Here is a 27,146-nt window from a genome sequence, read left to right as displayed (position 1 = left end):
GCTTTGGAGCCTCTGCGCCATGGGGGGGCCGGTTGACAGAGGCTTAAAAGTGAGGCTGAAGTTTTCGAATAAAGTTTTTTTCCTTCGACTGCAGTTACCGACTCCGTGTCGTAATTTTAGCGCTGCGTGTAGCACACCGCTACAACCTCTTGAAATAATGAGGTGTGGAATAAAAAATTTGAGTTTTCATTTTATGATTGATTTTTATTAATAAATGATAGAAATATTCAACCGGTCAGGTATCTTCTGTCCAAAGAGAACAGAATTAATCTTTCAGTTGAATAATCTTGACTCAGAACTGGGAAGGAGAGGAGGGTTGTGTGAGGAAAGAATAAATAAGTCAGAGGAAATGTCCCTTGGGTGAGGCCAGGATTGTTGATGGGATAAGATGTAAATGGGGTTACCTTTTGGATGGATTATCAGGGCATCTAGAGAGGGGTACATGGAACAAAGGAATGAGAGTGGTTGGGAAATGGGAATACAAACAAAGGAGTAGCCTATAGGATATTCTTGTGTCAATGGAGAGAAAATTAACACCACAAGCAAGTGTCACAGATTGACTGGCCATTTCTGACAGGCAAAGAAAGCAAGTTACCTGAATTAATATTGAGTCTTGAAAGACTGCAGGGCCCCCAGAATAGAAGATGTCATACTGTTTTTCATGCTTACATTGGACCTCATTATCTGAATCAAGAATCGGGTTTAATATCACTGGCATTTGTCATGAAATTTGCAGCAGTACATTGCAATGCATTTAAATAAAAATCTATAAATTGCAATAAGCAAAATATACAGTGGCATGCAAAAGTTTGGGCAACCCTGGTCAAAATTTCTGTACTGTGAATAGTTGAGTGAGTAGAAGATGAACTGATCTCTAAAAGACATAAAGTTAAAGATGAAACATTCTTTTCAACATTTTAAGTGAGATTAGTGTATTATTTTTGTTTTGTGCAACTTTAGAATAAAAATAAGGAAAGGAACACCATGCAAATGTTTGGGCACCCCAAGAGATTTGAGCTCTCAGATAACTTTTACCAAAGTCTCAGACCTTAATTATCTTGTTAGGGCTATGGCTTGTTCACAGTCATCATCAGGAAAGGCCAGGTGATGTAAATTTCAAAGCTTTATAAATACCCTGACTCCTCAACCCTTGTCCCAACAATCAGCAGCCATGAGCTCCTCTAAGCAGCTGCCTAGCACTCTGAAAATTAAAATAAATGATGCCTACAAAGCAGGAGAAGGCTATAAGAAGATAGCCAAGTGTTTTCAGGTAGCCGTTTCCTCAGTTCGTAATGTAATTAAGAAATGGCAGTTAACAGGAACACTGGAGGTCAAGTTGAGGTCTGGAAGTCCAAGAAAACTTTCTGAGAGAACTGCTTGTAGGATTCCTAGAAAGGCAAATCAAAACCCCTGCTTGACTGCAAAAGACCTTCAGGAAGATTTAGCAGACTCTGGAGTGGTGGTACACTGTTCTACTGTGCAGCGACACTTGCAGAAATATGACCTTCGTGGAAGAGTCATCAGAAGAAAACCTTTCCTGCATCCTAACCACAAAAATTCAGCATCAGAAGTTTGCAAAGGAACATCTAAACAAGGCTGATGCATTTTGGAAACAAGTCCTGTGGACTGATGAAATTTAAATAGAACTTTTTGGCCACAATGAGCAAAGATATGTTTGGAGAAAAAAGGGTGCAGAATTTCATGAAAAGAACACCTCTGCAACTGTTAAGCATGGGGGTGCATTGATCATGATTTGTGCTTGTGTTGTAGCCAGTGACACGGGGAACATTTCACTGGTAGGGGAAAGAATGAAATCAATTAAATACCAGCAAATTCTGGAAGCAAACATCACATCGTCTGTAAAAAAAAAAGAAGCTGAAGATGAAAAGAGAATGGCTTCTACAACAGGATAATGATCCTAAACACACCTCAAAATCCACAATGGACTACCTCAAGAGATGCAAGCTGAAGGTTTTGCCATGGCCCTCACAGTCCCCTGACCTAAACATCATGGAAAATCTGTGGATAGACCTCAAAAGAGCAGTGTATGCAAGACAGCCGAAGAATCTCACAGAACTAGAAGCCTTTTGCAAGGAAGAATGGGCGAAAATCCCCTAAACAGGAATTGAAAGACTCTTAGCTGGTTACAGAAAGCGTTTACGAGCTGTGGTACTTGCCAAGGGGATGTTACTAAGTATTGACCATGCAGGATGCCCAAACTTTTGCTTCTGGCCCTTTTTTTTGTTATTTTGAAACTGTAAAAGATGGAAATAAAAAAGTAATCTTGCTTAAAATAGTAAAAAATATGTCATCTTTAACTTTATGCCCTTTGGAAATCAGGTCATCTTTTACTTGCTTAGCTATTTACACTAACAGATATTTTGACCAGCGGTGCCCAAACTTTTGCATGCCCCTATATAGAAATTAAATTTCAGAAGTTTTGCAAAAAGGGAGCAAAAAAAGAAAAAAATAGGTTCATTGGCCATTCAGAAATCTGATGGCAGTTGGGAAGAAGCTGTTCCTAAACTGTTGAGTGTGTGTCTTCAGGCTTCTGTATTACCTGTTTGATGGTAGCAATAAGAGGAAGGCATGTCCTGGGTAATGGGGGTCCTCAATGATGGACACCATCTATTTGAGGCATCGCCTTTTGAAGATGTCCTGGATGCTAGGTATGCTAGTGCCCATGGTGGAATTGGCTGAGTTTGCAACATCCTGCAGCTTTTCCCTATCCTGTGTACTGGCCCCTCAATACCAGACAATGATGCAACCAGTTAGAATGCTCTCCGTGGTCCATCTGTCGAAATTTGCAAGAGTCTTTGGTGACATACAGTCTCCTCAAACTCTGAATGAAATATGCTGTCGTGCCTTCTCTGTAAGTCAATATGTTGGGCCCAGGAAAGATCTTCAGAGACATTGGCATCCAGGAACTTCAAACTGTTCTCCCTTTACACTTGATGAGGACTGGTGTATGCTCCCTTAACATCCTCTTCCTGAAGTCCACAATCAATCCCTTGGTCTTACTGACAGTAAGTGCAAGGTTGTTGCTGCGACACCACTCAACCAGCTGATCTATCTCACTCCTATTCAGGGGTTACAGTCATGTCGGTTAGATTGAGAATGGATGGAGAATTAGGATAACAAGGAGCAGGCAATCCACTGAATTGTGTTTGACTTCTCCAGTGTGGAGGAGAGTACATTAGTACTGTGTACAGAAGAAGTAAAAAACAGGTTTTGCATCTCCTGCGATTGCATGAGAAAGTGCCTTGAGCAGGGTGTGCTTGCACAATAAAGGAAAGCTTCATGATGCAGAATGAAGTGGATTTGTTTGGTGTTGGAATATTGCTGATGGTGATGAGAATTTGAAAAAAATATCTTTTGTACACTTTTCTCAACGACAGTTTGATTTTAATCCATTGATTTATTTTTCAGACGCCAGAAGGCCCGCGAGAGACAACAGAAATTACTTGCTGAATTTGCTTCAAGGCAGAAAAGCTTCATGGAAACAGCAATGGATCTTGGTAATTCTGTTTAGTAAAGTGAGATTTGTAACTTCGGTTATCCTGTATCATTATTGTTGTACAAATGAATATGGCATTCCTTTGTATTTTGAGATCAATTGGTTGAATTGCTTTATTGCATTGATATTTTCATTGTAATGGAGGGTACAGTTGTGGAATAGACATTCACTGCAGCATATAATGTTGCTGGATTTCACAATTAGGCTGAAAAATCTTAGCACTATGAAGGATTATATTTTGGATATATTTCTCTTTTTGAATAGCCTTAAGCCAGATTGTGACACCCCAAAAAAGTGGGGTTTTTACAAAGGCAAGGGCACAATGGAACATGATGAGAAAAAGTATATGAAATCATAAGGCATAGGAGTAGAATCAGGTCTATCAGCTTATCAAATCTGCTCCATCTTTCCAGCATCCCTCTCAACCCCGTTTTTTTGCCTTCTCCCTATGACTTTTGACACCCTTAATAATTGAGAATCTGTTAAGCTCAACTTTAAATATACTCAATGACTTGGCCTCCACAGCCATCTGTGGCATGAATTTTCACAGATTCACCGCCCTCCATCTGAAGAAATTTTTCCTCATCTCTGTTTTCAATTCTATTTCTATTCTGAAAGTGTGCCCTCTAGTTCTAGCCCCCCCCCCCCAAACAAAAGAATACATCCTCACCACATCCACTCTACCTCGGCCATAGGTTTCAATGAAATGCCCTCATCTAAATTCCAGTGAGTACAGGTCCTGAGATCCTCATATGTTAACCCTTTCATTCACGGAATCATTCTTGTGAACCTCCTCTGGACTTTCTCCAAAACCAGTACATCTTTTCTTAGATAAGGAGCCCAAATTTGCTCACAGTATTCCAAGTGCAGTCTGACCAGTGTCTTATATAGCCTCAGCCTTACATCCTTGCTTTTATAAGATCATAAGATATAGGAGCAGAATTAGACCATCTGACCCATCGAGTTTGCTCCACCATTCAATCATGGCTGATCCTCTTTTTTTTCTCCCCCTCAACCTCAGTTCCCGACCTTCTCCCTGTAACCTTTGATGCCACATCCAATCAAGAACCTATCAATCTCTGCCTTAAATACACCCAACAACCTGGCCTCCACTGCTACACATGGCAACAAATTCCACAGATTCACCACCCTTTGCTAAAGAAATTTCTCCGCATCTCTGTTTTGGAAAGGCGCCCCTCTAACCTGAGGCTGTGCCCTCTTGTCCTAGACTCTCCCACCATGGGAGACATCCTTTCCACATTTACTTTGTCTAGGCCTTTCAACATTTGAAAGGTTTCAATGAGATTCCCTGTATTAATTCTGAATTCTAGTGAATACAGGCCCAGAGCCATCAAATGTTCCTTGTATGATAACCCTTTCATTCCCACAATCATCCTTGTGAACCTCCTCTCCAATGACAGCACATCTTCTCTTGAATGAGGAGCCCAAAACTGTTTATAATACTCAAGGTCAGGCCTCACCAGTGCCTTTATAAAGCTTCAGCATTACATCCTTGCTCTTGTATTCTAGACCTCTTGAAATGAATGCTAACATGGCATTCGCCTTCCTCACCAGCGACTCAAACCTGCAAGTAAACCTTTAGGGTGTTCTGCACAAGGACTTCCAAGTCCCTTTGTATTTCAGATTTTTGGATTTTCTCCCCATTTAGAAAGTAGTCTGAACATTTATTTCTACTATCAAAGTGCATGACCATGCATTTTCCAAAATTGTACTTCGTTTGCTTGCCAATTCTCCTAATCTGTCTAAGTCCTTCTGCATCTTACCTATTTCCTCAACACTACCTGACCCTCTACTAATCTTCAATTCATTTGCAAACTTGGCAACAAAGCCATCTATTCCATCATCTCAATCATTTATAGGTCCCACCACCGACCCCTGCAAACAATACTAGTCATTGGCAGCCAACCAGAAAAGGATCTTTTTATTCCCCCTCGCTGCCTGATACCAATCAGCCAATACTCTAAACGTGTTAGGAACTTCCCTGTAATACCATGGCTCTTAACTTGGTAAGCAGCCTTATGTGTGGCACCTTGTCAGAGGCCTTCTGAAAGTCCAAATATATGACATCCACTGCATCCCCTTTATCTGTCCTACTTGTTATTTCCTCAAAGTATTCCAACAGGTTCATCAGGCAGGAGTTTCCCTGAAGGAAACCATACTGACTTTGTACCATCTTGTCCTGTATCACCACGTACTCTTATCACATAATCCTTAACAATTGACTGTTAACATCTTCCCAACCGCTGAGGTCAGGCTAACTGGTCTATAATTTCCTTTCTGCTGCTTTCCTCCTTTCTTAAAAAGTTGAAGGACATTTGCAATTTTCCAGTTCTCTGGCACTATGCCAGAGTCCAATGATTTTTGAAAGATCATTTCTAATGCTACCACAATCTCGAAAGCTACTTCTTTCAGGATCCTCGGGTGCAGTTCATTTATATTCTAGTCCTCTTGAAATGAATGCCTCCATACCACTGACTCGATTTGCAAGTTAACCCAATCAGGCACAAGGATTCCAAGTCCCAATGCACCTGTTTTCTGAATTTTCTCTCCATTTAGAAACTATTCTATGCCTTTATTCCTTCCAACCAAAGTTCATGATCATGTACTTCTCTACACTATATCCATTTGCTGCTGCTTTGCTCATTTGCCTAATCTTTCTAAGTCCTTCTGCAGACTCACTGCTTCCTAAACAGAATCTGCCTCTTTCTCTATCTTAGTATCATCTGCAAACTTGGCCACAAAGCCATCAATTCTGTCATCCAAATCATTAATGTATAACGTGAAAAGAAGCGGTCCCAACATCGATCTATGTGGAATACCACTAGTTACGAGCAGTCAACCAGAAAGGGCCCCCTTTATTCCCACTCTTTGTATCTTGCCAGCCAACCAATCTTCTATCCATGCTAAGATCTTTCCCTTAATACCATTGTAGCGATGTACTACATACAGAGCTAGAGACGACATGCAGTCGGTAAGTTATTTCGAGACTAGTTTATTCAAACTTCACAGCGCTGGCATTTAATCCCTAGCGCCTGCCCTCTCTGGGCGGAAATGACATCAGAGGTGCATTACCAAAGTCTCTCCCTGTGCGCTGGCTATTTGTGAGCCGGTTCGCCTGCGCAGAAAGTGGGTCACCGCACCATGGGCTTTTATCTCATCTAGCAGCCTTTTGAAAATTCAAGTAAGAAACATACACAAACTCTCCTTTATCTATCCTGCCTGTTATTTCTTCAAAGAATTCCAACAGATTTGTCAGGCATCATTTCCCCTTAAGGAAACCATGCTGACTTCGGCCTATTTTACCATGTACCTCTAAGTACAATGAAACTTCATCATTAATAATGTACTCCAACATCTTCACAACCACTAAATTATAGGCTAACTGGCCAATAATTTTCTTTCTTTTGCTTCCCTCCTTTCTTAAAGAGTAATTTCAACAATCAAGTGATTCTTGAAAGATCACTACTGTTATCATCACAATCTCTTTAGTTACCTGTTTCAGAACACTGGGATGTAGTCCATCTTGTCCAGGTGATTTATTTACCTTTAGACCTTTCAGCTTTGCAAGCATCTTCTCTTTAGTTACAGGAGCTACACTCACTTCTGCCTCCCGACACTCTGGAATTTCTAGCATACTACTGGTTTCCTCTACATTGAAGGCTGACACAAAATATGGTGGATTCTGGTTAATTGGGACACATTGAGACCAATACATTTTGGTCCAGTTGAACAGCTGCTCCAATTAACCGAAGTTTCATGGAAGTAGTTAGAAAGTACATGCGAACTACCGTTTAACTGAGTAACGAATTATGTATTAACGTAAGTGCAGAACAAATTAGAACACTACAAATACTACCACAGTACTGTAACACTATTATTTCTTATTATTTTCAATAATATGCTGCCGTGTTCTTTTGACTGTAAATGATCAAAATTAGTGCAGATAATGAACTGATTTAATCCAGTGTTTTCAGCGTTTACATCCGCCAAATCTTTATTCTAATTGTAACGTTCAAGGTGACTGTTGATACTTGCAAATTCTTCATAGTTCCTAACTTGTTGAAGTAGTGAAATTGCTTCATTTTCACTGCTGGCCATTTCTGGTGTTTCTCCAAGGCAGAACGCTTGAAACCACAGTGAGCAAAACTGTTCTGAATTGTCTTACTGCTGATTTCTCACCAACCATCAGTGATAAAAATCACTGCTTTTTGAACAGAAACACACTCAACCAATGCTATTTAAAAACTGTTTGGTCTAAGTATTTTGCAGTGTCACACAAGGTATATGACTGATGCTATTTAGAAACAGCTCAGCGACAGTCTCTTGTCCCAGTTAAGCGGCATGGTGTCCCAAATGAATGAAGGGAATCCCGGCTATTTTTTCTATTGGGTTTTGTTCTTTAAGAGCTGTCCCAAATAAGTGGTTGTCCCAATTAACCAATGCCCCAAATTAATGAGAATCTATTGTCCTTATCAAGTTTGTCCCCTCCCCATTACTATCTTTCCAGTAATATAATATCCATTTTCTCCTGTCATTAACTCTTAATATATCTGAAAAAGACTTGAGAGATTCTTTTATATTATTGGATAGTTTACCTTCCTATTTCAGCTTTTCTCTCTTTATTGCTTTTTTTTCAGTTGACTTCTGTTGGTTTTTAAAAGGTTCCTAATCCTATTTATTTCCTTGTCAGCTACAGTTGCCTCATCCTCCCTTTGTATACTTCTTCTTTAGGATACATCTATCCTGCACCTTCTGAATTTTCCCCAAAGCTTGAGCCATTGCTGTGTGCCGTCACCCCTGCTAGTGTCTCCTTTCAATGAACTTTGGCCAGCTCCTCTCCCATGCCTCTGTATTCCCTTTGTTCCATTTGTAATACTGATAATTGACTTTCGCTTCTCCCTCTCAAACTACAAGGTGAATTCTATCATATTATAATCACTGCCTCTTAATGGTTCCTTTACCTTAATATGATAGGGAAGTTACAGAGAAAGCAACACAAAAGAGTTAGATGCTCAGAAGTAGTGGTGAAATGTATTGTCTAAAGAGAGCAGGAGGGGAAAAAAAGACATAAATTCTAGTGTATGTAGTGTATATAGCAAATCAGGAAGAGATTTATTTTGTAAATTGTAGAGATGCAGGAATAATGAGAAAAATTGAGAAACTACATTTGGAATGTGGTAATAATGGGAAGTAATATGGGACCTGTAGATAATACATCAAAAATTGTTAGCTTATTTGTATTTGGGATTGTTCCTATAACAAACGTTAGCTTAACTGGAAAATCTGAACTATGAATATAGAAGCGCAGGTGTCTGGAAAGCAGAAGGTGAGAGAAATGCGTATTGGTAAGAACATGGAATGGCTCTGATAGGTTAATTCAGAGAGAAACAGGGCAATGCAATATTGAGTGATGACTAGTTTCTGATTTCTATTTTTGTTTAGCTATTTGTCAGCAGATATTGAATTGTTTTCCTTTACAACTTATAATATCTTCCAAAAGCAGATAGATGTATGAAATTCTAATCTTAGAAGGACAGGATTTCATAAGAGTTATGTTTCGGGAAGCATAATTTGAAAAAGCACTCAGTCTGTACAACATTAACAGTGAAGTACTGAAAGGTAATTAACCAAATTGCCTTTGAGAAAGTAGTCCTGCTAAAGGGTCTTGACCTGAAACGTTGACTGTACTCTTTTCCATAGATGCTGCCTGACATGCTGAGTTCCTCCAGCATTTTGTATGTGTTGCTTAGGAAATTATATGCAGTGCATTCTTAGATCATGCTGAAACCACTGTGCATTGGTGGTGGAGTGAGAGCTTGAAGTTCGGTGTTTGTCAAGTAGATTATTTTGTTCTTTGTGAAATATGTACAGTACTGTAAAAAAAAGTCTTGTAGATATAGTTAGGGTGTCAAAGACTTTTGCACCAAATTGTAGTAATTTTATGTATTGTACTGCTGCAAAAAAAAACAAATCTCATGACATATGTGAGTGATGAGGAACCTGATTCTGATATGAGTCTCTATTGTGGATGAGAGAGGGAAGGGGGCAGAGAGAGGGGAATCATGGTTAGGAAATAAGGGAGGAACCAGGAAGCACCAGAAAGACATTCTGTAATAATCAATAAACCAATTATTTAGAACCAAGTGACCTTGGCTGGTGTCTCAGAGCTGGGTGTGTCAGCTCCTTTGCCACCCACCCCTCCAACCCTGGCACTCCTTCCCTGCCACATGTCCTACACCTCTCCTGCAGCACTCCACTCTTGCCATTCCCAACATCCCTACTACCAGATGTAGAAACTCGCTCTCTGCGTTGACAAATACATTACTGTGCAAAAGTCTTAGGCAATATATATTACTTTTGCACGGTACTCTATGTTGTAACTGTTGTTACCCAGTCTGGGGGAAGCTGATGTATGCTATCTATCTTACTTTTTAAAAGATAACAAGATTTTAGGGGAGCTGAGAAGTTACCACAGAATTCTGAAACTGCAGGCTGCTTATTTATATGTAGCTTTTCCATGTGCTTCACAAAAGACTGAGCCTGAACATGTTGATTGTGACATATATGTTTTGATAATGAATGTCATTAGGAGATTATGAGTGGAGATTGCTGTGATTGATGTGTGAAAAATGTTATTTGCCATTTATCAGTTATCTCTGAACGTCATTCAAGTCTTGGTGCTTGCAAGCATGGATCTTTTTCATTTTGAGGAATTATGAATGGAATTGACTACAGTTACATGTTTCAGGCGGCATGATAAAATGATTTTAATGTGTTAGCTATATGGGGTGTTGATGGTGCTCGTTGTGGACGAGCCATTTTAATGATCAAGATTGGGTAGGATATCACTTTGGAGTCTGATGCCACAGAGGTGTGTGCTGGTAAGCAATTAAAAAGGTTGCAGGGTTATATGAAGAGGCCAAGAGAATAGTTAAAGACAGAGCAAATGGAAGATTATGTGAAAACAAATGAAAGTATTCATTTTGTAGAGAAGCACCTTAGAGGAAGTTAGAGAAAGTATCCATTTGGTAGAAAACTTACAGTGTAGATAAGCACTAGGTTTAGTTGCTTTGACAGACTGGTGCAATAAATGCTGTCATACTGGCTATCTGCATGGAGTAAAATAAATCGTGATGGGTTTACAGGACTAATATTATTTTTGATTAGTTTAAAGTGAGATAAAACAAAAAAGTGACTGCAAAGAAACTGAAAGTAGTGACTTGCAAAAAAAAACTGCAGAAGATTAAATAGATTGAGGCAATGTGTGCGTTCTAGCTTTGCAGACTGAATCTTTTGTGAGTATAATAAGAAAGAGGCTTGTCAAGGTTGCAATTAGCAATATACAATATACAATATGACATATATTCAAAATGTTTTTTTGAACTGCAATCCTGATAGAAAAAGAGAGTAAAGTTCTGACTGGCTGGCAAAAAAATACTTGACTGATGGTCTGACCATTACAAAGACTTCTTAGAGGCTGTTGTTTTCTGTAATTCTACCTAAAGTGTTCGGCTTTTAAAGACCAAAAAGCTGGACAAAATACCAAAGAGACTTGTTATTTGCATAAGAAGTTCCAGACATTTTTAGTGTATGTTTAGCTGTTCAGCATTATGTTATAATTTACTGATATTTTGCAAAAGTATGACAAATAGGTTATGTAGCTGTGTCCAGCAGCAGAGAAAAAAATCACTAGTCAAACAAAATCCAGATGTTTGTATTTGTATTTTTTGCTGATATAATGATAAGAGTTTGGTATTTAGAAACTAACAGGAACAACGGGCATAAATTGGTTGAAAAACAAGAGAAAACTGTAGATGTTGGAAATCTGAAATAAGAACAGAAAAAGAATAGGAAACTATCAGAAGATTAAAACTGAAGATTGGCAGGTAGCAAATGTTATTCCTTTATTCAAGAAAGGTATTAGGGATAATTCTGAGAGCTATAGACCAGAGAGCCTTACATCAGTGGTGGGAAAACTATTGGGAAGGATTTTTAAAGACAGGACTTACGAGCATTCGAAGAAGTAAGGTTTGGTTTGGGAATATTAGCATGAAGGGCAGACCGTGGTTCACGAGTCCAGTTGAATTTTTGAGGAAATGACAAAACAAATTGAAACAAAGGATAAGGTATATATGGATTTTAGTATGGTGTTTCACATGCTTCCCATTGGTAGGCTCATTCAGAAAATCAGGAGGTATGGGATCCAGGGAAACTTTGCTGTATGGATTCAGAATTGGCTTGTCCACAGAAGGCAGAGAGTGGTAGTTGATTGAATGTATTATGTCTGGAGGTCTGTGGCCAATGTTGTTTCACAGAGATCTTATCTGAGACCCCTGCTCATTGTGATTTTTAGAAATGACTTGAATGAGGAAGTGGAAGGGTGTGTTAGTAAGTTTACAGATGACACGAAGGTTGGTAGTGTTGTGGATAGTTTTTCTTAGGTTACACCAGGACATTGATAGAATGCAGAGCTACGCTAGGAAGTGGCAGATGGAGTTCAATTCTGTAAAGTGAAGTGATGTAATTTGAAGACACAGTATAGGGTTAATGGTGAGATTATTGGCGGTGTGGGGGAACAGAGGGATCATGGACTCCAAGTTGATAGGGTTGTTAACAAGGCATATGGTGTGGTGGTCTTCATTAGTTTGGGGATTGAGTTCAAGAGCCATGAAGTAATGTTAAGCTGTATAAAACTCTAGTTAGATCACATTTGGAGTATTGTGTTCAGTTCTGGTTGACTCATAATAAGAAGGTGTACAAGCTTTAGAGTGAGTGCAGAGATTATTTACCAGAATGCTGCCTGGATTGGAGAGAATATCTTGCGGGAATCCATCGAGTGAGTTGGGGCTTTTCTCTTTAGAGTTGAGGAGGATGAGATGCAACTTGATAGAAGTGTAAAAAAATGATAAGAAGCATAGATAGAGTAGATAGCCAGAAACTTTTTAGCATGATGAAGTGACTAATATGAGGGGGCATAATTTTAAGATAATTTGAGGAAAGTTTGGGGGGGGGATGTCAGAGGTATGTTTTTTTTACATAGAATGGTGAGTGCATGGAACATTCTGCCAAAGGTGGTGATAGAGGCAGATACCTTAGGGATATTAATGAAAATATGGATGAAAGAAAAATGGAGGGCTATGAGTGAGGGAAGGGTTAGAGTGATCTCAGAATAGGTTAAACGGTCAGCACAACATTGTGGGTCGAAGGAGCTGTAATGTGCTATACCGTTCTATGTTCAATCAGAAGGTCAGCCTCTCTGGAAGGAATATGAGTCAAAACTTGAAGAAATTTGTCCATCATTTTCCAAGATATAACTGAACAGAGAAAAATGATTTGCAGTTCAATAGATGATAATCATTTATGACATGCAAATATTAATAATTTTAAACAACATTAACTAATCAAAAAAGATAGGTCCAAAAATGCTACTTAATCACCTATCAACAAAATCTGATTTTATTATCCGATAAATGAAAGAAATTTGTGCAATGTGTAGTAATATAATTCACACCATCGATGCTATGGTGTTTCAATGGGTTTATAGCATTAATATGTATAATTCCTTACATTTTTTGGAAAGTGGTGTTGGTAGTTTTCAGGTCAAGCTAAAAAAGCAACTTAGATGGCTAATTTAGTGAAGTAATTACAGAAAATAGGGACTTGGCAGTTGCATATATTGGGGTGATCAAATTCAGGAATTATTAAATTTATTTTGTTGTATTCATCAATATTTTTTCTTTTTTGTCGAATAATATCAATTGTGAATTTCAAGAATTCTTAAACATTCCTAATTGGGGCAAATTTCTAATAATATTTTGTTCTTTGACAAGTAGAAAAAAACTATTTGCAAGTAAGAAAGATACTTTGTTTTCTTCCCCAAGCAAAGTGATTTCACAACTGTTGTTAAAAGCCTAGTTAGAAAAATAATTGAGTTTCCAATTGCCTTTTGGGAAATGAGGTGAAAGGCTGGGGCAGAAGACATTAAAGTACAAGTTTTGTTCTACCTCCAGGGAGCCACTATGGAATATACTGTTTAGTAAGGGGGAAAAATTGCAGTTATAAACTTGTATCATATAGCAATAATTCTTGTGTTTACCTAGCTAGTTTTTGGTTTTTATTAAACATTGCTGAAAGATTACATGAAAAATAGCTAAATCCAGAATGTGACAGTCTTAAACATTGGTGTATTTAGGATATATATCTTCATTGTATTAATGTTCAGATTTGATTTCTTTAATTCAATTTTATTCAGTCTAAAACAGTGGCAAGGTAGATATGTCCACAAAAAGAATGCTATAGATAGATTTAGTAAATTTTACAGATACAAGGTAGAAGTATTTTCTTCATTGAGTGAATTGAAGTTCTGAGAGGCAAATTGAAATTCTATTTATTTATACTGACATTGTTTCATACTTGTTTAAGAAGTATAAAATGAAAATTAGATTTTATGGCTTGGTTAGAATTGATAATGTAGACAAATATATTTCTGATACGTTTATTTAAAAAACATTGGTGATAGATTTTTAAATGGATATAATAAAGAATTAACATAGTCCTCCTCTGCTTCCTTTACATTCTAGACTGAACAAATACAGTAGATTCTGGTTAAAAGATCTGTCAGTTAATTGGGGCAGCTGCTTATTCGGGGCAACTCTTAAAGAACAAAAACTAATTAAGAAAATAACTAGGATTCCTTTCAATTTTTTGAGACTCTATGCTGCTTTTTTGTGACAGGAGACTGTTGCCGAATAGTTTCTAACTAGTGTCAGTCATGTGAACCTGTGTAGCCATTAGACATTACACAGTTTTTAAATAGCGTCAGTCACATGTGTTTGTGTTCAAAAAGCAATGATTTTTGTCAAGGATAGGTGGTTAGAAATAACCAGTAAGGCATTTTAGATAGTTTTGCTCACAGCGGTTTCAAGCATTCAGACTTGGAGATACCGGAAAAGGAAAAAGAGTGAAAATACAACGATTTCACTACTTCAAGTTAGGAACAATGAAGTATTTGAAGATGTCGGCCATCATCTTGAATACTAGAATAAAAACGGAGGATTTGGAGGATGCAATAATCAAAAGCACTGTATGAAGTCTGTACAGCATTTGCACTAGGTGTCTATTAATTTTGTTCATTTACAGTTAATCAAAAAATGACATAAGCATGTAAGTTGTCCATCATATCCGACGATGACAGTGAAACCTGTGTGGGAGAGATTTTATACTGGAAAAGCTATTGCACTGGGACAGTTCCTCTCTTGACCTCGGAAGCCTGGGTCTACTGGTATGAGTGGTCTTTCTTGGTTGCAGTGGGTAATCATGACTCCTTCTGCGTCTTAAGCTCTTCACTGTCCACTAAGCATTGCAGAATCACCTTCTTGGCTATTGGATCTCGCTGTCCATCTCATCCACCCAGTCTGCTGACTTCACATGCTAGGACTGGCATGTCCCTATTTCACCAGTTATGATGCCCACTGACTACCTTCACCTGGTTTAGCATGGCCTCTTGAATTGCAATACTGAGGTGTGGCAGCTATTACATACAAATAGCTACTTGGAGCTATGTGTTTTGTGGGGACCAAAGATGAGTGATTTTCCCCTCTATGAAATGACAAGCGCCTTCACCAGAGGTGCTACCCTTCCCGTGACACCCCATACACCAGATGAATTCTTCTAATACACAGTTTTATAATACTGTAGTGCCATTGATAGTGTTCTAATTAGTTCCATATTTCATTTAAACACAAAATGTGCTACTCAATTAAAGGGTAGTTTGTCTTTTTTATTTCTTTTAAATTATTTCCATGAAACTTTGGCTAATTAGTAAAGCTGCTTAAGTGAGGCAAAATATACTGGTCCTGATGAACCCCGATTAACCAGAATCTACTGTAGTAAAAATTCTGTTGGCAAAAGATTGGATGCCATTTTGTTTCTGTAATGTGGCCACAGATCAAAATCGAAATATTAACCATGGGAAATTCCTAATTGTTGGTTTGTTCACTGTTGCAGTTTTTAAAATTTTAGTTTTTTTCCCCATACTAAATGTTAAAAGTTAATATATGTAGCATTTTATGAGTATTTAATTCTTTTCTAATTTACTAAGAAACTAACAAAAATCACTATAGTATTTTCAAAAATATTTTTCAACTTTAAAAGTCTGCCTACTCAGTGTGTAACCTGATGCTAAAGTTCGTATTTTTGAGCATGACTAAATATCTGGTATGTTAAAGTGATAAAGTGACAATAGTATTCTTACAATGAAGTCATGTTTTTTACAGAAGTAATTTTGTGTTGATTCAGCATGTTAGTGAATTGCACTACTTCATGGGAGGTGCCACATTTGGTGATTTGCAAATTAATTTGTGATCAACTTGAGCAAACAAAAGTATTTTGTACTTGAGAACAAATAATGTGTCCAAAGCAGAATTTCTTAATCAATGTCCTAACTGCTACAGGCAACTAATTGACATAAAACTTAGCTGTTTTTGTCCAGTTGTCCTTGAGCTCTGCCAATCTGGTTCTGGAGACTGGTTTATCATAGTGAGATCTCAGCAGTGACTGACTGGAGATGGTGCCTTACCTCCTTTCAAAGTTTTCAAGGTGGTTTGGGAATGTTCACTCTAGTGATTGTGGATTCCAATCCTAAACCAGATCTGGCTGTCCAGTAAGTTGATGTGCCAGCATGATGCTGTGGAATCCTACTTGATCTTCACATTAAGTATAGCGAAAAAAATATCATTTGCATTCCAATGTCTTCACTTCTTCTGCAACTCAGTGGAAAAAAAACCATCTAAGTGGTGTCATCCACCAACTTTGTCATTTTAAAGTAGTCATTGGTGTATAGAGAAAATAAGATGAGTGGAGAGAACACACCACTGTGGCGCACCAGCACTGACTGAGTGAGATGCGGAGACGTCCTTGCCTAGTCTCACATACTGCCTGCTGTCAGAGAGGAAGTTTGTGATCCACCTGCAAATGGGGCCTGATGGATTCAGTTTGGGAAGTTTCTCTTGTAGAAGCTCAGGGACGATGGTATTGAAGGCTGACTGATATCAACAAAAGAAATCCTGATGTGTACCAGGGAGTCAAGTTGCTGTAGTATGAAGTCCAAACCGATGTTAACTGCATCATCTCCAAGATCTGTTAACTCTGTAGACAAACTTTATATGGCTTGTACAGTTTGGTCCCACTTCATCTCTGGTTTTTTTGCTGCAGTAAGCCTTGACGTGATTGCTTCAAAATGGAATGGAAAGTGATGATCCAGTAAGTGATGTTCCAGTAACTGTTATTTGCCATAGTTCTTCTTGAGGATAATTAGGGATGTTCAATGAATACTGGTCTTGCCAACAATACCCAGGTCCCAGAAATAAATTTTTTTTAAAAAAACTACTGGCCACTAATCAGACCCTGTTTAAATATTTAAATATTTGTATCCATTGTCAGGATTGATTTTGAGAGTGACATTGAGTGTAGAGTTAATACATAATAGATCACATGAACTTGCACAGTTTTGTGTGTGAATTTGTGAAAAGTATGAGGGGGTTATACATGGGTTGGTAAGTGTAAGGTATCCTGATAGATATTGGTTTAGGAGACCTTTTGCATGAAGGATGAGCATTAGGAGCAATGGATGTATGGTGCTATCCTTTAAATACAGAAGGAAATTTCAGTGATTCCATTGAGTTCTTAGAATTGTGGGGTGACTTGGATTGGTGTGCATCTAAGGAAGCTCATAAGATTTTAATTTCTGTGAATCACAGATCATCTAGAAGGTTAAGAATAAATTAATTTATTGGCTCATGAAGTAAATGGTAGTTAATATAATTTACATCAATACAGTAATACAAAACAAATACATAACCTCCCAAAAAAGTATTTTAGACGGAAAGGTAATATTTTGCCATTTAAAAAAAAAAAATTAGCCACAATAATTTTTCATTAAGATTGCTTTAGGTACTTCAGTATTGTGTTTAATTTGTACTAATTTTAAAAAAGCTCTCTCTAACCTACCTCTCAAACTCTGCATACTTACCAAAGTCAGGAATTGATCTGAATAGATAAGAAACATGTTTGTGTTTAACAGCTGATGTGCTCATTTACCACTAGGCAGTTGGAATTAAAATTAAACCCTTGGGGTTAGAGGGCAGGAATGAGGGGATGGGGAAATGAATTAATTCTTTTTAATTTTGCACGACATTTGTAGCTTCAGTGACAATTGTTAAGTACAAATGACTAATTTTGAAATGAGCTTGCTTCTGTGACATTATTTTGTATCTATCAGTGAATATTTTGTTACATTGCATGTATTATTGGCATAGTCAAAATACATTTTTCTCTAGCCTGAAGCAATGGTATTTTGCTTTAGTAATAGCTATCATATATTGCCTGTACTGTGGCAATTTCATTATTGCTCTTTGACCTTCATTTCAAAATAAACACTGCTATCTTGTCATTCATTTGAAACCATTTTTCTCATTTAAAGTTTATTTTCAGTGGTGCCTTTATAGTAAAAATTATGTTGCAGGTTTGTGCCAATCTTGAATTGCAATATTCCTTCATAAGAAATTTCTTTTTATGCTTAAAGGTTTACAATGATAACAGTTTGAAGCGATACTACTTTTCTAAAATGTTTACTTCAATATTGCCAAATAATATTTAGGTACCCTGGTCCATTTTCAGATATCTTAGCAACTATAATATGCTATAGAATAAGAGCAAAACAATACAAACTAATTTTGTAATGCAATATGTTAATATTGTATTAAAATATTGTAATAAAACAGCATAAATTTAAGGAAAATTATTTTTTTGATAATTCATTTTGTTACCAGTAAGGCTGGCATTCCTAATGAGCCTTGAGATGCTAACAGTGAACTAGCTTCTTAAACTGCTGCATTCATTTTAGTGAAGATGCTCCCATAATGCTATTGTGGAAGTAGTTCCTGAATCTAGCGTGCTCTTGTAGTGCATTGAGTTTCTGGTCTTTCCCAGAATATAGGACACAACCGAGCAATTTAGACTACGATATCCTGGGGTAGGGACGATTGGCCTCTGATATCAATAATCTATTCTTTGTGTGAGCTATGATTCTGGCTCTTGGAATATTTACCTTTTGATGCTAATTGACTTCATTTTTACCAAGATGTCTTGATATCCCACCTGGTCAAATGCTGCTTTAGTGTCAAGGACAGTTATTCTCAACTCACCTGTAGAATTCAACTCTGGTTCAAATTTGGCAGAATCCAATTTGGGTAACGGTGAGTAGATCATTGGTAATTCAGGGCTGTTTGAAAGCATTGTTGATGATGGCTTCCATCAGTTTGCTGCTGACTGAAAGTAGACTGATAATGTGGAAATCAGGAAAATCTGACTTGCCTTTTGTAGTGGGATGTATCGGGCCAGTTTTCTATCTTATCGCATAGATGCCAGTATTGTAATTGCAAAGAAGCAGTGTGATTAGAGTTGCGTCTTGTTCTGGAGCTGAGATGTTGTCTGGCCTTATAGCTTTTGTTGTATCCATAGCCTTCAGCTGTTTGTTTATCAATTGCTGCAGATTAAGTTAGCTGGGGAGTGACATCGCTGATAGCAAGGATCCAAGCTGGAATCTGATATGCAACATCTCTTTGGATATGTATTGGCTGAACATGGTTCAGATTCTGAATCAGGTTAATTGTCATTGACATTAGTTGTGAAATTTGTTGTTTTGTGGCAGCAGTATGGTGTGGACATAAATTACTTTAAGTTATAATATAAAACAATAGTGCAAAAGAGGAATAGCAAAGTGATGTTCATGGACTGTTCAGAAAATTGATGGCAGAGGAGAAGAAGCTGTTCCTAAAACGCGATTTATGGGTTTTCAAGCTCCTGTACCACCTCCCTTATGGTACTAAAGAGGGGATGTCCCAGATGGCGTATGTCCTTAATGATGGATAATGCCTTCTTGAAGCACCACCTTTTGAAGATATCCTCAATAGTGGAGAGGCTTGTGCCTGTGATGGGGTTGGCTGAACCCATACCTCTCTGAGGACTCTTATGATCCTATGCATTGGCGTCTCCAAACCAGACAGTGATGTAACCAGTTGGAATGTTCTTCACTGTACATCTGCAGAAATTTGCTAGAGCCTTTTGTTGATATACCAAATATATTCAAGCTCCTAATGAGGTATAGCCGCTGGCATGCCTTTGTCATGACTGCATGAGTATGGTGGGCTTAGGATCAATCCTCTGAGTTGTTAACATCCAGAATCTTGAAATTGTTCATGCTTTCCTCCACTGACTCCTTAGTGAGATAGATGTGTGTTCCCCCGACTTCCCCTTCTAAAGTCCACAATCAGTTCCTTGGTCTTTCTGACACTGAGTGCAAGGTTGTTGTGGTGACACCATTTGACCAGTCTATCTGTTTTGGTTCTGTATCCCTTCTTGTCACCATCTAAGATTCTACCAAAAACACTGTTGACTTCTCAGAATGTTTTAACTTTCTCTTTAGCATTAGTATCCTGTGCTCTGCAGTCATTGAGGAAAGGGTTTTCAAAGAGGGTGCTCTTCCTGTTACCTATAAGACCATAAGATCTAGGAGCTGAGATAGGCCATTTGGCCCATGGAGTCTGCTCTGCCATTCAATCATGGGCTGATCCAATTCTTCCAGTCATCCCCACTCCCCTACCTTCTCCCCGTACCCTTTGTTGCCCTGACTAATCAAGAACCTATCTATCTCTGCTTAAATGCACCCAATGACTTGGCCTCCACAGCCACTCGTGGTAACAAATTCCACAGATTTACCACCCTCTGACTAAAGTAATTTCTCTGTATCTCTGTTCTAAATGGATGTCCTTCAATCCTGAAGTCATGCTTTCTTGTCCTAGACTCTCCTTCCATGAGAAATAACTTTGCCATATCTAATCTGTTCAGGCCTTTTAACATTTGGAATTTTTCTCTGAGATCCCTCCTCATTCTCCTGAACTCCAGGGAACACAGCCCAAGAGCAGCTAGATGTTCCTCAAACAGGAACCCTTTCATTCCTGGAATCATTCTCATGAATCTTCTTTGAACATTCTCCAATGTCAGTATATCCTTTCTAAACTAAGGAGTCCAAAACTGCACACAATACTCCAAGCGTGGTCTCACAAATGCCTTATAGAGCCTCAACATCATATCCCTGCTCTTATATTCTAAACCTCTAGAAATGAATGGCAACATTGCAATTGCCTTCTTCACCACCGACTCAATCTGGAGGTTAACTTTTAGGGTATCCTGCACAAAGACTCCCAAGTCAATTTGCATCTCTGCATTTTGAATTCTCCCCCCATCTAAATAATAGTTTATACGTTTATTTCTTCCACCAAAGTGCATGACCATACACTTTCCAACATTGTATTTCATTTGCCACTTCTTTGCCCATTCCCCTAAACTATCCATAAGTCTCTCTGCAGGCTCTCTGTTTCCTCAACACTACCCGCTCCTCCACCTCTCTTTGTATCATCGGCAAATTTAGCCACAAATCCATTAATCCCATAGTCCAAGACATTGAGATACATTGTAAAAAGCAGCGGTCCCAACACAGACTCCTGTGGAACTCCACTGGTAACTGGCAGCCAGCCAGAATAGGATCCTTTTATTCCCACTCTCTGTTTTCTGCCGACCAGCCAAGTTCCACGCATGCTAGTAACTCCCCTGTAATTCCATGAGTTCTTATCTTGCTAAGCAGCCTCATGTGCAGCATCTTGTCAAAGGCCTTCTGAAAATCCAAGTACACCACATCTCCTTTGTCTAGCCTGCTTGTAATTTCCTCAAAAAATTACAGTAGGTTAGTCAGGCAAGTTTTTCCTTTCAGGAAACAATGCTGGCTTTGTCCTATCTTGTCATGTGCCTGCATGTATTCTGTAATCTCATCCCTAACAATTGATTCCAGCAACTTCCCAACCACTGATATCAGGCTAACAGGTGTATAGTTTCTTTTCTGCTGCCTCCCACTCTTCTAAAATAGCCGAGTAACATTAGCAATTCTCCAGTCATCTGGTTCAATGCCAAGATCTATCGATTCTTGAACGATCATTGTTAATGCCTCGGCAATCTCTCCAGCTACTTCCTTCAGAACTCATGGGTGCATTTTCCATCAGGTCTAGAAGATTTATCCACCCTCAGACCGTTAAGCTTCCCAAACACCTTCTTAGTTGTAAATTTCATTGCATATACTTCACTTCCCTGACACTCTTAAATGTCCATTATACTGCATATGTCTTCCACTGTGAAGACTGATGCAAAATACGCATTCAGTTTCTCTGCCATCTCTGCGTCTCTCATTACACTATCTCCAGCATCATTTTCTATTGGTCCTATATCTACCCTCAACTTTTTTTTACCCTTTATACACTGAAAGAAGATTTTACTATCTTCTTTGATATTAGTCACCAGCTTCCTTTCACAATTCATCTTTTCCTTCCTAATGACCTTCTTAGTTTCCTTCTGTAAGTTTCTAAAAGCTTCCCAATCCTCTATCTTCCCACTAGCTCTGGCTTCCTTGTATGTCCCCTCGTTTGCTTTTACTTTGGTTCTGACTTCACTTGTCAGTCATGGTAGTGTTCTTCTTCCACTCAAAAATTTCTTCTTATTTGGAATATATCTGTTTTGCACTTACTTCATTTTTCACAGAACCTCCAGCCATTGCCTCTCCTGTCTTTCCTGCTAGTGGCCTTTACAGTCAACCTTGGCCAGTTCCCCTCTCATGCCATTGTAATTTCCTTTATTCCACTGAAATACTGACACATTGGAATTTTGTTTCTGCTAATTGTTCAGATGTTGTTCTATTGCAGAGCCATGGTGACCATTTGGCTTATGAGATTGATTATGTCCTTCTGTTGCATGCTGCTTTTGTTTCAAAGCAAGCGGTAAATGATTTGACACCATCTGACAAACTGCTGTGCACCTCTCATTAAATATGGGTAGTTCTTGTGTCTTGGTATTGATATTAGAGTTGAAGTAAAAGAGGTTGTCTTGCTGAATACATCTTAAAACAACCACTCTTTACTTGTTCAGTTTAATCATTTTCTGGGGTATACTGTCACTTGCATGGCTGTTGAGTCTTAATGAGCTTATTAAATGAGTAGCTGCTTGGCATTTCCAAGTTGGGATTATGTTGCTATGAAGTATTAGAAACCCATCATATGAGTGTCAAAATGTGTTTATTAACACTTTTTTAGTATTGTTGTTAAGTAACTCATTTTGCCATTTCTGATATTTCTGCTTCAGGATCAGTTGTGGTGAATTTAACAGAGGAAAACAAACAGTGGTGTTCTGCAGATTTTGGTTTTGGTGTCATGATTTTTCTTATTGAATAACAATGTTCTGAACTTTACAAGAAGCTGCAGACTTTGAAACTACCTCACCAAATGGAAAAGTTAGTGGTTGGGAGTCTGATATGAATCAATGTTATCTCTGCATGAATTTTAGAAATTGCATTTTGCATTATGCATTGGCATCCTATTATGTATATAACACCATTAATTTCTACTCCACAGAGAAGAGAACTGACATGTGGATTAGAATAATGCAAGTGTTTGGCTTACTTCAAATTATTTTGTAAATGTATAGGATTTAAGTGTCACTTTCAGTTTTTGTCACTGTGGCTGTTGTACTGAAACCTATTGCTGCCAATAGGGCCGTGTAGCATGTCTGATCTATTTAGAATCTACCTTGAGAGGAAGTCAGTTGGAAACATTGAAAATTGGATTGCTCTACTTGTCTGGAAAAAGTAGTTCCACCCTCATGTAAGGTGTTTAGTCCATTTGAATACTCCAACACTTAAGGATCAAACTTTTTAAAGGTGTATATTGTGCGGATGATTCACTGCTCTTGGTTCAGAGGCACAGACATAGCAAGTCTTTGTCAAATTATTAAGAGCATGCAAGGGAGAGTTTCTGATGAGACTCAGATCAACAGAATACAATGATTTTTAAAAATATTTGACACAAGGACAGATGGTGATGTGCCCATATACAGATATTGCCAGTACAAAGCTGATTTTAGCAGATGTTATTCCAAATACCCTCTATGTAGATCAGGAGAGAAGATCTGTGTCTTTTACTAGACCTCATCATCAAGACATCAGTAGAGTTTTTCCTTCACCTTTATCTCCCAATTCTTGAGGGTGTGAAACAGTTAACATTCTTGAGTTCACTCTTCTTATCTACATCTCCTTGAATAGCCACCACATGATACTAACCTTCTGAAATTCTTTAGCCCTATGTACCAAGAAATACTGCAGGATTGTTTATTGCACAATTACTTACACATATAGTACTTTTCCTAACTGTAGCTTACACACTAGGTGATTTTGTACATCAAAATCATCCAGACATTATAATTAACACAGAATAAGAATGCTAAAGCTGGTGTTTGGGTGATATAAACTCTCCCTTATTAACCAATGCCTAAATAGCAATAGTTTTCTCTTTTGAGTGCACATTATTTTTGACCAGTGGTTTAAAAAGTGGAGTTTCTCTTATAAGCTGATAATTGTTTCAATTTTCCATGTACTTTCAAAGAGCTTTTCAAATCCCAAATTAATCAAAAATTAAATTAGTTACTGTTTTTCTTCAGGAACTATTTTTAATCATTGATTTGATTTGATCATTCCATTCAGTCATTCATTTTGAAGTTAGTAATTGAGAGCTACAAGATTGCAAATGATACACACTTGCTCAAGGAATAGGGTATAGGAATAACCCAGTAATTACAGACCAGTCAATCTAACCTTAATGACAGGGAATGTTCTAGAAATAATGGAGGAAAGAATTAACTGTCATTTGTAGTAATGCAGGACTTGAAGGGGCAGGGAACTGTGAGGGTTTGCTTGTAGATCAAATGATATAAATAAACTGTTGGAAAGGGTTGATTCATCATAAATGGCATTTAAAACTGAGAAGTATGGACGTGTTGCATTTTGGTGGGAAGAAAACGAGGAGACAAAATATAGGGAGACTATTCTAAAAGTGTTAGAATTTCTAAAAGAAGAACCATGGATGTATTTATTTATTTGATGCTGGCAGGGACAGTTGAGAAGGTGCTTAAAAAAGCCCATAGGTATTTGCATCTTAAATTGGAGGCATGAAGTACAAGTAGAAGGATGTTATGATGAGCTATTTATAAAACACTGGTTTTGGCACAACTGATGTTTTTATTACATCTATTTCTGAGTGCCCCCATTCAGAAAAGATGTGAAGAGGCTGCTGAGGAAGTTTAACAAAATGATTCCACAGGTGAAGGACTTTAGTTATTAGAACAGGCATGGGCAAACTACGGCCCGCGGGCCATATGCGGCCCGTTAAGCTTTTTGATCCGGCCTGCAGAACTTGATGAAATTATATTAATAAACCTTGTTAACGCTTTTTCCCCGCAATTCTGGCGTTTTCCCAATAGATGACGCACTCTATATACATTTGTGGCGACCCATTTCCTGGCACATCCGAATCAGCTCACAATTAGCCAGCATTCCGGCTAAGGGAGATAGCCTGCGGGGATTTGCGAGCCCAGAGCTTTGGAGTCTCTGCGCCACGGGGGGCAGGTTGAGGGAGGCTTAAAAGTGAGGCTGGGGATTTCGAATAAAGTTTTTTTTCTTCGACTGCAGTTACTGACTCCATGTCGTAATTTTAGCGCTGCATGTAGCACACCGCTACACATTGACCTTTGTTGAGGTGCAGCGTATTACTCCACATTTGTGCTTTACTCTTTGTTCGGCACGACCTATTTGTGTGAACAGGCGTTCAGCTTCATGAACATCAACAAAGCCAGCCACAGATCCAAGTTAACTGACCAACACCTCAGATCCATCCTGAGAATCGCCACAAGAAAACTAAATCCAGACTTTGATGCGCTGGCTAAAAAGGGAGACCAACAACACTGTTCCCACTGAAATTAAAAATAAGTTTCTTTGTTGTTTTATGTAAAAAATGCATTTGAAAATATTTTTTTCAATAAGCCTTACATGTTACATGTCATTTCTGTTAAGTGATGGACATGAGTAGTGCGCAGGTGCACGTACGTTCTCAAAATAAAAAATGCGCTCCAGATCAAATAACGCACTCTGCATACTGGTGTTCTGTCTTTGTGCTGGTCGTCGTTGAGTTTTGGCACAGGGGACAATTGAATAAGAAGGAGCAGGACAAGTAGACCTGCATCTCCTACCGTTTTTGAAATAAAGACAGTCAGGAGGAGAGTGATGATGGTAATATCTTGAAGGATAACAGAATTTTCAGTGCTTTAAAATAATAACTGTTACTATTAAAAAAAGCTGTATTTTATTCATTTAATTTTCAGTGTTTTAAAAGTCATTTCAATAAATAGCTAAATACTATGGGACTTCAAAGACAGATATTTTGTTGTAATGCATTTGTTCATTTTCAATTGAAATTAAAGCACATGTTTTCTACATATCCCATGATAGTTTATTTTCTCTTATGAGGTGTATTACCAAAACACTCCGTCCATCTGCTCCTGGTCCGGCCCCCCTGTTAAATTTTAGAACCCTTTGTGGCCCACAAGTCAAAAAGTTTGCCCACCCCTGTATTAGAATGACCATGTGAAATTAGGGTTGTTCTCCTTGGAACAGAGGATGTGCCTTGATTGAACAGTGAAACTTATAGTTGTGAAGGATAGAAACAGTCAAAGGTGGAAGGGTCAAGAAAAGAAATTTAGGATGAGGTGAATGGCAAAAGAGGCACTAGGAAAATCTTTATTACACAGCAAGTGGTTGGAAGGAAATGCATTGTCAGGCAAATGTGGAGGAAGATTCAATTGTAGTGTTCCAAAGGGAACTGGATAAATATAAATATCTGAAAGGGTAAGTTGAATGGGTATTGGAAAGCGTGAGTAGGACTAGCTGGATCACTATTGTAAAGAATTGGGTTAAAACTTTTGCAGGTACATAAGCTTCTGTGGAGGAATGAGTTCAGGTTTTCTTTAAGTAGAGTCTGTTTCTGATGTGACATTATAGTTATTGAAGTACTTTATGAAATGCACTAAGCCCCAGAACAGCCTTGCATATTGTGAAAGATGTGGTATGTTATCAGCCAGGAACTTTGGTGTTTGCCTGCTTTAATGAGTTTAAGTTGATAATTGTTAATCAGAATCCAAAAGTAGTTCAGTAGTTCTGAATTATATTCCCTTTAATGTGAAGGAGTTCATTGCATGTTTATTTGAAATTTATAATAAGTGAAATTGTAACGCTCCTTTCCTGGCTACCACAATGGAACTTCCATGGACAGCACCATCTAAAAAAATTGTCATTTGTGGGCTTCACAGTCATTAATTACGCTGTATGTTGTATCCATGTTTGTAATTAAATGAGTAGTGTTGGTGAAATCCAAGCTGGGTGCTGGTGACCAGTATATTGATACTTAATACCAGGGGTTCCCAACCTTTTCATGCATGGACCCCTGCCATTAGCTAAGGGGTTCGTTGACCCCAGGTTAAGAGCCCCTGCATTAAAACGAATGTAAATGATGCTTTCCATCACTTCTCTCATAATTGAGAATAGACTGCTTGGCTTGTATTTAGCTGGTTTGGATCTTTTATTTACTTTCATGAACAAAGCATTCCACATCATCGGATGAATGTT

The 27,146-nt window shown here is 38.2% G+C and overlaps 1 protein-coding gene across 3 annotated transcripts in view; it reads left to right on the top strand.

Moving 5' to 3' along the window:
* The window catches only part of ubr3 (ubiquitin protein ligase E3 component n-recognin 3), a 248,653-nt gene that overhangs the window by 123,789 nt on the left and 97,718 nt on the right, over positions 1 to 27,146 (top strand). For all 3 annotated transcript variants that reach the window (XM_059966618.1, XM_059966617.1, XM_059966619.1), the window contains one exon: positions 3,430 to 3,518. In XM_059966618.1, coding sequence (XP_059822601.1) covers positions 3,430 to 3,518 — 89 coding nt within the window. The remainder of the gene's footprint in view (positions 1 to 3,429; positions 3,519 to 27,146) is intronic.

The sequence above is a fragment of the Hypanus sabinus genome, chromosome 4, assembly GCF_030144855.1.
Source record: "Hypanus sabinus isolate sHypSab1 chromosome 4, sHypSab1.hap1, whole genome shotgun sequence".
Classification (NCBI taxonomy): Eukaryota; Metazoa; Chordata; class Chondrichthyes; order Myliobatiformes; family Dasyatidae; genus Hypanus; species Hypanus sabinus.
This window is presented reverse-complemented; position numbering and strand designations above follow the sequence as displayed.